Raw genomic sequence first — 12,752 nt, 5'->3', positions numbered from 1 at the left:
TGACCTGAGCCGAAGGCAGACGCTTAACGACTGAGCCACCCAGGCGCCCCTATTTTTTTTTTTTTTTTAAGATTTTATTTATTTATTTGAGAGAGAATGAGATAGAGAGAGAGCATGAGAGGGGGGAGGGTCAGAGGGAGAAGCAGACTCCCTGCTGAGCAAGGAGCCCGATGCGGGACTCGATCCCAGGACTCCAGGATCATGACCTGAGCCGAAGGCAGTCGCTTAACCAACTGAGCCACCCAGGCGCCCTGTTTTCCCCATTTTAAAGATGAGGAACCTAAGACTCTGAAAGGTAATTAAATTGCCCAAAGTCCAGTGGCCATTCCGTGGCAGACACTGGATTCATGTCCAGAATCCCACGACACGCTCCACGTATTTCCTGAGCACCTCTGGTGCGCCAGACGCCATGCGAGGTGCTGGTTATTTTCAAAAGCTGCGGTGCTCGCGTTGCTTTAAGTCGTCCCGTGTGTTCACGGCGTGTTCTTCTCACCCAAGTTGAAGCCCGTGTTGGCTGCTGATGCTGGCTACGTGGTAGCATCTCTGGATCCTTTTTTCCAAGGGCAGGGCTCAAGGCCTGCAGCTTCCCAGTGAGCCCACCTCGAGAACTCCCTGGGGGGGCAAGGACGACTGACTCTCAGCTGGGAGGGGCAGCTCAGCTCCGCTCTCCATCCCGGGAGGTCTCAGCCCCAAAGCCCGAGCACTCCTCTCCATAACAAGTATTTCCTAACACACTTGTTCCTGTGCTGGAATGAATGTAAAGATAAGAGGACTTACTTATAGGGCGCCTGGGTGGCTCAGTCGGTGAAGCATCTGCCTTCGGCTCAGGTCATGATCCCAGCGTCCTGGGATCGAGTCCTGCATCGAGTGCCTCATCGGGCTCCCTGCTCAGTGGGAAGTCTCCTTCTCCCTCTGCCTGCAGCTCCCCTGCTTGTGTTCTCTCTCTTTCTCAAATAAGTAAATAAAATCTTAAAAGAGGACTCACTTATACACAAACTTTAAAAGAATCAATACAGTTACCTTAATTGGAATAAAAAGAAAGAATAATGGGACAAATTTTTATTATAAAATATGTTTTCAATAAGTAAATGTTTACACCCTGTCATCTAGAAGACATAATGTAGTCAGATCTTGTACTAACCTAAGTGGAATAAATTGGGATTTAATAGAAGCAAAAACAGACCACGAATTAATAAATAATTTATGTAATATATGTCATTTTCACAATATGTAATTATCATTGTGCTACAAAAATATGAAATATATGATAAATCAAAATGTTTAGGGTGGCGCCTGGCTGGCTCCGTTGGTGGAGCGTGCAACTCTTGATGTTGGGGCTGTAAGTTTGGACCCCACGTTGGGTGAAGAGATTACTTAAAAATAAAATCTTAAAAAAAAAAAAAGGAAGGGGATGCCTGGGGTGGCTCAGTGGTTAAGCATCTGCCTTTGGCTCAGGTCATGATCCCAGGGTCCTGGGATCGAGCCCCGCATCAGGCTCCCTGCCTGAGGGGAAGCCTGCTTCTCCCTCTGCCTCTCCCCCTGCTTGTGCTCTCATCTCTCTCTCTGTCAGATACAAAGATTTTATTTATTTATTTGACAGAGAGAGGGAACACAAGCAGGGGCAGAGGAAGAGGGAGAAGTAGGCTTCCCGCTGAGCAGGGAACCCGATGCGGGACTCGATCCCAGGACCCTGGGATCATGACCTGAGCCGAAGGCAGACGCTTAACAACTGAGCCACCCAGGAGCCCCAAATAAAATCTTAAAAAAAAAATGGAGGGACTTTTATAGTATGCAAATTACACCTCAGTTAGGCTAGTAAGAAGTGTATGCGTTTTTGTAGTTGGTTCCTTGCTTTTGCAAGGACCGCACTAGTACATGGAAACTCTTTCCAACCTTTCCTCCAGCAGGTTTACACCTGGAGGCGCTCTAAATCACTGAGAACACAGATACAATAATTTCAGGATGATGGACTGTCTTTACGCTTCCTTCTCCATAATGTTCTTCTCCTAAATTATTGGGCTTTCCCCTCCAAAAAAAACTTCATGTAAAACTTCCCTTTATTGGGGCGCCTGGGTGGCTCAGTCGTTAGGCGTCTCCCTTTGGCTTAGGTCATGACCCCAGGGTCCTGGGATCGAGCCCCGCATCGGGCTCCCTGCTCCGCGGGAGGCCTGCTTCTCCCTCTGCCTCTGCCTCTCCCCCTGCTTGTGCTCTCTCTCTCTCTCTCTGTGTCAAATAAATAAATAAAATCTTAAAAAAAACCCAACCCTTCCCTTTATTATTATATGATAAAGTCCTGCTTAAATTTAAAGGCTTAATTTTGATTTTTACTTTGAATGTGTTGTTGAGCAGAACATTCCAGAGTCAAGCGGAACGAGAGATGGTTTTTCCTCGCGCGGGACAGTAACGCGCCTTTCCTGTCCGCGCGCCTGCAAGTCCTCAGACCGCCTCCGGAGGGCGGTCCCCACGAAAGACACCCGTTTTCAGAACGGCCCCTAGGGGGCGGCTGAGGACCACTGCCCGAGGGCGGCCCGCCGGGGCGGCCGCCAGGGGCGCCCGAGGTGCACAAAGCACTCCGCAGGCCTCTTGCGCAGCGCTTCAGGGGACTCCGCCGAGCTCCAGCGAGGGCAGCTGGGAACGAAATAGAAGCCGAAGTACAAAAACAGTTGGTGCCGCGGCGCGGCAGCTCTGACCCCACGTCGCGCGGCCCGTGCGGGGCGGCGGGCTCGGCTCGCATGCGAGCTCCTGCGCTGGGGACCGCAGAGCATGCCCCACGCTCCTTGCCCTTGAGGCCTCAGACCGGCTCCCCAGGCAGGGACCCCTTCACAACCCCAGGTCACCAGCACCGTCAAGCCCGAGGGGCACTTTCTCATTCATGCACCGCAGAGCAGGAGCTCAGGAAGTTCTTTCTAGATGAAGCAATGAACAAATCTTACCGGTCAGCTCTGGCTTCTGATCTGAAGACACACCACGCCTTCTGATCACTGACACCAAAAATCACCTCTCTCTGCAGCGAGACCCGTTCTGCCCCTTCCTCACTAGGTGTGGCTTCATCCCTGGATTCATCTGATTAACCAGCCCCTTTGCCGCCAGGCTTACTGAGATATAACTGACAGACCACCGTGTGTAAGTTCAGGGTGACCGTGGGATGCTTTGATACATGTATATACTGCAAAGTGATTACTACAATAAAGTCAGTTTGATTACCCAACTCTTCAACAATACCTACAGCATTCTCGGTAAGGCCCAGGGCAATCTCAAGTACCTGTGCCCTGAGGGCTATCCGAAAGTTCTCTCAGAACAACAGCCAATCTTTCCTTATGAATGCAACCCCTTCCTCCCAGAACCTGGGGCTCATCCTTGACTCTGTCCTCTCTCTGTACCCTTATCCCCATTATTTCTTCTCTGAACTGCTGAAACATCTCTCTCGGTCTCCTAACCTCCAATTTTCTCTTCCAATCTGTTCCCCCAAAACTGGATGTTCTAACTAAAATACAAATTCTGAAGCATCCAGTCTCTCTCTCTCTCCTAAAATCCTTCAGCGGCTCCACACAGCCCTTAAGAGAGGTTATGGGACCTGGCCCCTTGTCCCATCTTCATTTCTCACCTGTCCATTTGCACCTTATGCTCCAACCACATTCCTCCAATAGGCTATATTTCATTTCACCTCTACTCTCCCTTTGGCCATGAGTACTTTCTTCTTCTCCTCTCTTGGAAAAAAAAAAAAAAGAACAACTACTCCTTTTCATCATTGAGGCCTGAAACTTAATGTTACTGCCATCAGAATCATCTTCCTGACACCTCTGACTGGGTTAAGCATCCTTGCTCTGTGCTCCCCAATTCACCCACCCAACAAATAATATAATTGAACATCTGCTATGTGCCACTCTACTAGGTCCTGGGGATACAGCAATGAATAGGGTGATAAAGTCCCTGGCCCTGGGGAGCTTATATTTGAGTGGGGATGGAAGACAAAAAACAGGTAATTTCAGGTGGCCATGAGAATTACGAAGCACAATAAAGGTAGAGCGTGCTGGACAGAGGGGACGAGTAAGGAGTTCGGAGGAAAAGGTTGGTTGCCAGTCTCTGGGCCTTGGTGACCACAGTAATGAGTGGTAAATTTTGTTCTAAGATGGAAATGCACTGGAGAGTTTGGTACAGGGAAGTGCCAAGATTAGATTTATATTTTCAAAATAACACTTTGGCTGCTGTGTAGAAATCAGACTGTGAGGGACAGCTGCAAGACAGGGAGACCAGCCTCCTCCCCTCGTTCTCCGTCCCTTCCGTAGACTGTCTTCCTTCAGCATGCAACACTCCTCTCCTCCAGTCAGACTCCTTCATGCTAATGCTGCTAACACAAGCTCACAGCCCTCAAGGCTTGTGTAGTTCACCACGGCTGTAATGACTCCTACCCGTGCTTGCTTTGTCGGTGGGTAAGCCACGAGGGTAGGGACCAGGCATCCTGGTGCCCCGCCCCATCCCCGGCGGCGCCCGATTCCCCGGCCCCGCCCCTGACCCCACCCCGCCCTGTTCCCAGGCGGCGCCCCATCCCCCGGCCCCGCCCCATCCCCGGTGGCAGCCAGAGGCTGGCGCTGGTTCCGTGCGCAGTGTACGTTTGTCGAATGACTAAAGAATGGATAAATTATACAGACTGTCTTCCCACTCCACCTCTCAAAAAAACAAGTGGATGGAGAGCATTTAAAGATTTCATCCGCTGGCGCCTGGGTGGCTCGGTCGGTGAAGCGTCCGCCTTCGGCTCAGGGCATGATCCCAGGCTCGTGGGATCGAGTCCCGAGTGGGGTTCCCTGCTCGGCGGGGATCTGCTTCTCCCCCTCCCTCTGCCCCCACCCCGCTTGTTCTCTCTTCTTCATTAGCAGAAGAGGGCCATCCCTACAATTAATAATGACAACGATGATGAAAAGGTGAACTGCAAACGCAGAGGGGACAGTCCAACAGCGCAACATCCAACACGCCTACCGCCGAGGCGAAACAGCAGCCTCAGCCAGAGGCAAAGCGAAACCCCGGCGCAGCCCGCACTGCGGGGAGGCCGGGCGGGGACACCGGCCCGCGAAGCCGGCGCTCGGCCGGGAGCAGCCCCTTGACGCGCAGCCGCGGGAGTCGCGGGAGTCGCGGGGCGGCGGGGCGGGGCGGGGCCTCGAATCGCTGGGAGGCGGGACGCGGGCCCCTTCCGCACGACTATTGGTCGTCTTGAGGACGGACTGCTCTCGCTGAGCAACCGCAGTCCAGATGGAGCGCAAGCGTATTCGGGAGTCTACGCGAAAGGGCGCGGAAGGCGAGAGGCGCGCATGCGCCTGGGCTGCGAGCCGGCCGTAACGAGCGGGGCGGGTGGTTTCCCTCAAGGCGTCCCGCCCGCGGAGCGTGCGCCGCGTTCTTGAGCGTGCTCCTCTGGGAGCCTCGCGACAGGGAACGTCCGGTGCCCAGAAACTGCCCCGCTGGGAACCCCCGTCTCCAGCTCCTCCTACCCCGTGTTGTCGTCCGGCCGCGCCCTGACCCGCCCTGCGGCTGGTGAATTATTGACGAAGCCGTGCAGCCTGACGCCCTCCGCGGGCAGCGCGCCGCCCGGCTGGGCCCCTGTAGTCGCTGTTAGACCTCGCGCGGGGAGCGGAACAGCGCGAGGTAATCCTGGGTAGTGCTCCGTGCTCGGAGCGACGTGCCACTGACGGCGTGACGGCGCGGAGGCGCGGAGGGCGCCGCGGGCAGCGGAGGTGCGCGAGCCCGTGCGTGAGGCCGTGCGGCTGGAGCGGAGGGAGACCGGCTGTGCACCTGCCCGTAGTCCGCTCGGGAGTCTGGAGGGTATTCTCAGTACAGCGGGAACCCCGTAGACTCAGGCAGAACCTTGGTGTGGCGTGATTTCTTTTTTTTTTTTTTTTTTTTTTTAAAGATTTTATTTATTTATTTGACAGAGAGAGACATAGCGAGAGAGGGAACACAAGCAGGGGGAGTGGGAGAGGGAGAAGCAGGCTTCCCCGCGGTGCAGGGAGCCCGATCTGGGGCTCGATCCCAGGACCCTGGGATCATGACCTGAGCCGAAGGCAGACGTTTAACGACTGAGCCACCCAGGCGCCCCTGTGGCGTGATTTCTTAGCACTCCGCCGAGTGGGGAACAGATTTTTAGGAAGAGTGGAAAATAGACCAGTTCAGAGCTGGGAGAGAGGGGCGTGGCTTGAACCTACCGAGGTAGCTGGTGAGACGCCTGAATTCAGGATGGGATTGGGTTGTGTTGGGTGAGGGAAGAAATAAAATCAGGATGATTCCCAAGCTTTTGGAATGTGCAACCAGGTGAATGGTGGTGCAGTTTATTGAGATGGGAACAGGTGCTGGGGATGGGACTCAAGGTTCATTTGTGGTCACGGTGAGTCTGAGACGTCCATTGGACATCCAGGCAGACACGTCAAGTTGGAGGGTGGAGCTCATGGAGAGGGACCAAGGAGAGAGTTATGCATGGACAGGCAGACGGTATTCAAAGCCATGGATTTTGCTAGTACCACTTGCAGGCAGAAAATAGAAGAGGGCCACGGGGAAAACCCTGGGTTCTCCGGCATCAGACGACCCAGCAGAGGTAGAGGATATGGCAAAGGAGACCGAGAGGGTAGAGAGGAAAAGGAGGAGTATGAGGTCTTCAAACACAAGAAAGGGCAAAATTCAAGAGAAAAGATGCGGATTATCTGGCTTAAAAGTTTCTCAGGAGTCAAGTGACATGCAGGCCGAGAAATGGCCATTGGGTCTTTCACCTTTTTGGTTACTGAACACTTTTTCAGGGGCAGTGCCTGGGGGGGGGGGATGGAGCCTGACGGGAGTGTTCTAAGAAGAGGAGGAAACGCAGAGAGAAAACATTTTGCTATGAAAAGGAGCAGAGATATAGGCGGCTGGAAATAAATGTCTGGAGAGATTTTCTTACCTATGGGAGATACCAGAACAAATTTCCATGGTGACAAAGAATGACTCCGAGGAGAAGGGGGAAAACTGAAATTTACTGAAGGCTTATTTAGTGTATTAAGAGCTTTACAAACATTCGTCTTCACAATGTTTTATGGATCAGGCAGTTGAGGTTAAATAATTTGCCCACGGTCATGCAGCTAGAGGTGGCAGATCTGAGAGCCACCAGATTTCTCGGACTCTTCATGCCTTACCACCCCATTGCACAGGCACACAGCCCCCCTGTGCATAAGCACTGGGACATGCCTTTGCCCTGGCCAGAGTGCCCGTCCAGTCAGAGAGCTCGCTCATGCTGGGGTAGGGCTTTATTTTCCTCTTCCGATGCTGTAAGCAGGGGCCTCTCCCCCCGCCAGCCTGAACACCCAAATACTCATGCAGCACAGGACAGAAGCCCTCCCAGTCCTGAGAGGCAGCGGCAAGCAGGAGGAGCTCCCAGAGGTAGGAGGCAAAGGGATACTTCTGGGGGTGTTCAGCGGGTTTCTTTTTGTGTCAGCCGGTGCATGGGGTGCTGGTTGGTCCCAACCAGCTGGTGCCTATGGGCCCAGCATTCATCTGGAGCTGTTCAGAGTGGCAAGAAGCCCAGGTCAGAGCCCGGTCTCCCGGCTGCCCCCACTGAGGCTGAGGCTGTGGGGGCGGGTACCACGCTCCAGCCGGCGGCCGGACAGGAGGCGCCGCAGGGAAGAGCCGGAGCTCAGGTCGCCACAGCTTCGAAGGTGGAGGCTCTCTCGGCCTGGCCGGCCCCATGGGCTCCGGGGCACCTAGAGGCGGACACAGGACAGGGCATCAGCGTGGCTCAGCCTGAAGCTCCAGGCTTTCCTGGTTATCTTCCCAGACTCCCCTAACTCCTACCTGCTTAAGCCCATGGGCCCCATTCCCACTGGGGTCTGGGGCCTTCTTGGACATCTGGAAGAAACGAGTGACCAAGCCTCGGCCTGGCCAGCTGCTCTTCAGGTCTCCCAGGGAGTGGGCAGGTGCCGGGCCCGAGGGCAGGGGGACCTTTTGAAAGGTGGGCACGGGGCGCCGTTTCTCAGCTGAGCGGGCACGTAGCAATTTGGGCGAAGGGCAGCGGGCTAGACGGAAGAGGCAGGCTTCAGAGCAGAGCCCTGGAGACAGAGAAGGTGGGAAGGGAGGTGCACGGAGGGCCAGGCAAAACTCCCATAACCGCCTCCCCCCACCTCAGTACCAATCACACGCCTGACCTGTATCTGCAGAGGAAACGGAAGCAGCTTCTTCCTCGAGCGCTTTGGTATAAAGGTCCCTGAAGTCAGCTGGGGAGGAGAGGGAGGGACTGGAAGGGCCCAGTGGACACGCCCTCCAGGAGAGACTCAAGCCCGGAGGAGCTTTCCTAGCCCCCACACTCCACCCTCAACCGAGCAGGCATCCCCTCTGCCTACATCTGCCAGAAACCCGATGGTAGAGCCCAGCTAGACAGGAACTAAGGCGGTCTGGTTGGTGGCTGCATCCCCCCCAGTCCCCCCAGTACTTGGCACACAAGGCCAGTGCTAAAATTCTATCGCATCACCTCATTCCTCAGTAACTCGAGCACCTGGGCCGAGGGGCCGCTACTGCGCCCCATGAACAGGCAGGAAGCCGAGGCTTGGAGAGAGTGGGTAACTAGCCCCAGCTGGGAGCTGTGGAGTTTGGTTTTAGCCCTTCAGCTACTGATGGTGGGTTTTTAGAGGTGAGCACTCAGAAGTGTCTACTGCAGGAGTGAACTCACCCCTTCTTCCTCCTTGGGGACCTCCACGGTGTCCTAAATCCTGGCGGGCACCCCTGGCCCTCTAACTCCCCTGCCTGTGCGCTCCTGAACCTTTGGCGGGGGGATGCTCACCGGTGTCGCTGGAGGTGGTGATGCCTGGGTCACTGTGGGACCGCGGCAGCTGCAGCGGTGGTCGGGGAGCCGGATGAGGAGGCCGGTGCCCCGGGGGGGTGAGGGAACCTGAGCTGTCGCTGAAGCGGCGAGTGGGGGCGCAGGCGGGAGGGGCCGCAGCGGGCCGGCCGCCTCCCCGGCTGCCTCCCCGGGGGACCCGCCGCCTCAGCTCGGGGAAGCAGGGTCCCACCCAGGGCGGCCAGCCCTCCAGCCGGTGGCAGCTGCGGGCGGCCGTGGGGGCCCCCAGCGGGGGTGGGGCCTCGGGGGCCGAGCAGGAATAGGAGCGGGCGGCCCTCGGGGGTCGCCGCGGCAGGGGGCTGTCCTCAAAGGGGCCGCGCAGGCCGCAGTCCAGGCTGAGGCAGTAGCCGGCGCGGCTGCGCTGAATGGAGCGGAAGAGCACGTAGTCGACGGAGCGCACGGAGCCCTGCAGCTCCAGCAGGCACGAGTCCTCCGACGGGCTCGAGCCCCCAGGGAGGTCACCGATGGCCGACAGCACCAGAGACCCGCTGTCCATGGACACTGTGGGCGGCAGGAGGGCGTGGGGGGGCGCCAGTCTTTTCACAGCCCCTCAGCGGCCACACTGCCTCCAGAGCGACCTCAGAGGAGGCAGGTCAAGTCCAGCGCCCCGCCCAGCTCTGCTCTCGCAGGCAGCCCAGCCCTTGCCCCCCTCCCCATTTTGCTCACCGTCTACAATGGAGGCCACCCGCTCACAGATGCAGGAGCCATCGTGAAGCTGAGGATCAAACAGAGTGGCCTGCAGAAAACGCGAGCGTCAGGGGGCCAGCCCGACAGGCTAATGTGGCCACCCCATGTGCTATGTGCTGGCAGAGCTCTGAAGACCTAGCTTTCAGTCCAGCTTTGCCACCCTGTCCAGGTCAGTTATGTGGGCCTCAGTTTCCACATCTGTAAAATAGAAATAATAGTCCCCCCCACCCCCACCCCTGGGCTCTAGGAAGACCAGGTGCTACAAAGACCGTGAAGACTACTGTTTTCTTTGTCCAGTGACAGCAGCTCCCTCAGCTTTTCAGGCTCTCTCACCAGCTCCCCAGGCCACACCGAGCCCTGCTCTCACCTGGCTGTCTCCTCGTAGCCCCATGACGGCCTCATAAGAAGGGGGGCAATCCGTAGGGTACAAGGGCACCGGACTGTCCATGGAGCCATTGTAGGTGATGCTGGCAGGATGAGGGAGAGGAAAGAGCCTGGAAGAGCACTCCTACTCCACAGAGCTCCCTCCCCAGCAATCCAGGCTGCAGCCCTGGCCCCCTGCTCGGTTTCCCCAGCAGGACTCCACCAGGCCTCACCTCTGTGCATCTGTTTCTGAGCTGCAGGTGTACTCTGGGGGATAGTAGGGCGGAGGGGGCACCGGTGGTACGAATTCCTCCAAGTCCAGCATGGTGTGTAGGAGAGGAGCTGGGGGTGACGACGTACAGCCCAGAGGCCCCAGGGGGCCTGAGACTGAGCGCTCAGGGGCCAGCTGCTGGGGAGCAAGCAGATCGGCAGGCCTGGTTTCTGGGAATGCAGCTCCTAGGCTCCCAGACTCCTCCACATTCTCCTGGTCCTGCCTCCTCCCTCAGCCAGAACCAGCTCCTCTTCTCTCTCTGCCCCAATCATCCAGAAAGTCCTCCACTTATGGCCCCATCTACATCCAGAATTGCCATCTGTTCTCTGCCCCCACTAGAACATCAACCCTTTATCCTCGTCCCCACCTAGGATCTTCTGGACTTCACCCAACTTGTAGTCCCATTTAATGTCCGCTCTCTGAGCTGACATCACATATTTTTCTCGCTCCCCCCCTTCCCCTCCTCATCCTTCCGTGAACCCCCCTAAACATCCCTACACTAGATGTGCCTAATACATGACCCACAGCCCCTGAGGCTCAGAGCCAGCGCCGCAGCCACCATCCCCTCAAGCCCAGACCCGGCACACACACCCCTGCCCCGCATCACACCTGCTTGCCTTTGGCCCTGGCCCGCCTCTCACCGTGTGCACGAGATCCAGGGAGAAGATCTGGATGCAGCAGACGATAGCAGAGAGGGTGCAGATGACGGCGGCACAAATGGTGAGCCCGCAGACGCTGAACAGCAGGTTCTGAAAGCCAGAGAGAAAGAGGGGTGTGAGCGGGGTCTGGGGAGGGGGAATCCCACAAGTTCTGGGCCTGTGAGGACTCCAGAAGGGGAGGCAAAGGTGAAAACCAGGGAGATGGTGGGGGGGAAAGGAATGGCTGAGGCGGGGAGTGCACGCTCACCTTGAGGGCTCCTCGGGCTTCGTCACAGGTGGAGTTAGGGGCAACTTTCAGTTCCTGCCCTGACTCTGGACAGGGCCGGAGTAGGGGGACGGAGGGGCAGCACACACAGACCTTTCCTTCCTGAGTGGCAGAGGGGAGGGCGAAGTCAGGACAAACCCGGTGTCCCGCACACTCCGCCCAGCAGTTCTTTCCGGCCCTCCCTCCTCAGTCTCACCATGGAGCAGTCTTGGAAGTCCCGGGCCAGCTGAGCATTCTTACAGGAGAGAACAGAGCCAGCCATGCTGAGCATGACACAGAGCACCGAAAGCAGGGAGAAGAAGGAGATCTGGGGGAAGCAAGTGCACACTCAGGGCGGGGGGCCCTCAGGGGTACCCTCTACCACGGATGGGGCACCCCCTTCACACACATCCATGCCTGCCTGGCATGAACTGCACAGCCAGTCCCCCCCCTCCTCGGGGGCACATGCGGGCATCCCCTCAGGTGCTGGGCACCTGCCTCCCAGTGGGCACCAGACCCTAACACCTACCACTAAAGTGAATGGCCGCTTCCAAGACACAACGCCAACCACCCCGGAGAATGCCAGCTGGGGACAGAGTGGGCACAGGCTCAGCCTGGCAAGGGGGAGGCACATGAGTGAGCCCCTCACCACAGGGTGTGCCCAGCCCTGTAAGAAGACAGCGGCCCAGAAGAAGGAGGAGAGGCCAGCATTTGGACTGGCAGCTAGTGTGGAGGAGCGGGGCCCCAGGAGCCTACCCCCCCCAAGGACTGTGCACCCAACTCACCGAGAATCCAGCCCAAGATGGGCAGGACCTCTTGATGCTCTCCGTGGTGGTGACAGAGGAGGCCACCATGCTGAAGGTGACCACCAGGACGCCCAGGAGCACCTGGGCCAGCCCCAGCGTGAGCAGGGCCTGCAGCCAGGGTCGGTGGAGGCGGAGGTGGGTAAGGCCCCGGGTGCTGGGTCGGCTGGTCAGCGAGCGGCTGGAGTCAGTGGGCGAGGGCATCATGCCTGCTGCCCGGTTGCCTGCGCCTCGCTCGGCCTCCACTGGCGCCTGGGAGCATCTCAGAGGCGCCCAAGGCCCCGTCCTCCCTCCTCTCCACCCTCTTTCCTCTAGAGCCCACCGCCCGGATGGGTCCCCTGGGGCATGGCCCAGGGCCTCCAGCTGGGCGGGGGCCCAAGGGAGGGGCGTCGCGGAGGGGTCGCGGGGGGCTCCCTCCCCACCGCGGGCACCGGACGGGCACCGTGCCCGGGACGGCGATGAGGACGCAGGGGCGCCGGCTCATCGCATCTCCCTGGAGAACAGGGGTGCCGAGAAGGGCAGGTCCAGGCGTGAGGAGAGGCCGCGGTCGAGAACCCCGGGAAGGGCGGGGAGGATAAAGGCGAGGAGGGTGGGAGGAAGAGTGGAGTCCGAGACCTTGGGGTCCGAGACCTTCTGGCGGGGAGAAGCCGGGGCGCCACCGGCTGCGGGGCCGCCCTCCCCGCTCTCCCGCGACACGCTGCGCTCCCCAGCTTGGGCGGCAGCAGGTCCTGCCCAGGGCCGGGGGCGGGGCGGGGGCGGGGCTGCGCGGTGCACCCCGGGAGCCGGCGTCGGCCCGCAGGCCCGGTGCAGAGGGGGCGGGCGGCGGGGGGGGGGCGGGGCTGCGCGGTGCACCCCGGGAGCCAGCGTCGGCCCGCGGGCCCGG

The 12,752-nt window shown here is 58.2% G+C and overlaps 1 protein-coding gene across 5 annotated transcripts; it reads right to left on the bottom strand.

The window, feature by feature from the left end:
- Positions 1 to 6,821: 6,821 nt before the first annotated feature.
- FAM189B (family with sequence similarity 189 member B) lies at positions 6,822 to 12,615 on the bottom strand. Of its 5 annotated transcripts, none has more exons than XM_032398401.1 (12): positions 11,852 to 12,615; positions 11,596 to 11,652; positions 11,284 to 11,394; positions 11,070 to 11,189; positions 10,805 to 10,912; positions 10,126 to 10,301; positions 9,897 to 9,996; positions 9,509 to 9,578; positions 8,786 to 9,343; positions 8,154 to 8,222; positions 7,804 to 8,057; positions 6,822 to 7,712 (listed from the first exon to the last, which is right to left on the bottom strand). In XM_032398401.1, exons 1-12 carry the CDS (start codon positions 12,074 to 12,076, stop codon positions 7,539 to 7,541), a joined length of 2,022 nt encoding a protein of 673 aa, XP_032254292.1. In that variant the 5' UTR covers positions 12,077 to 12,615; the 3' UTR covers positions 6,822 to 7,538. The 5 variants fall into 5 exon arrangements, with proteins under 5 accessions (XP_032254292.1, XP_032254294.1, XP_032254295.1 ...); XM_032398403.1 differs by having other exon boundaries at positions 7,804 to 8,024; XM_032398402.1 differs by having other exon boundaries at positions 6,823 to 7,712; positions 10,126 to 10,298.
- Between the last annotated feature and the right edge of the window lie 137 nt (positions 12,616 to 12,752).

Source organism: Phoca vitulina, unplaced genomic scaffold, assembly GCF_004348235.1.
Source record: "Phoca vitulina isolate PV1807 unplaced genomic scaffold, GSC_HSeal_1.0 scaffold115, whole genome shotgun sequence".
NCBI lineage: Eukaryota > Metazoa > Chordata > Mammalia > Carnivora > Phocidae > Phoca > Phoca vitulina.
This window is presented reverse-complemented; position numbering and strand designations above follow the sequence as displayed.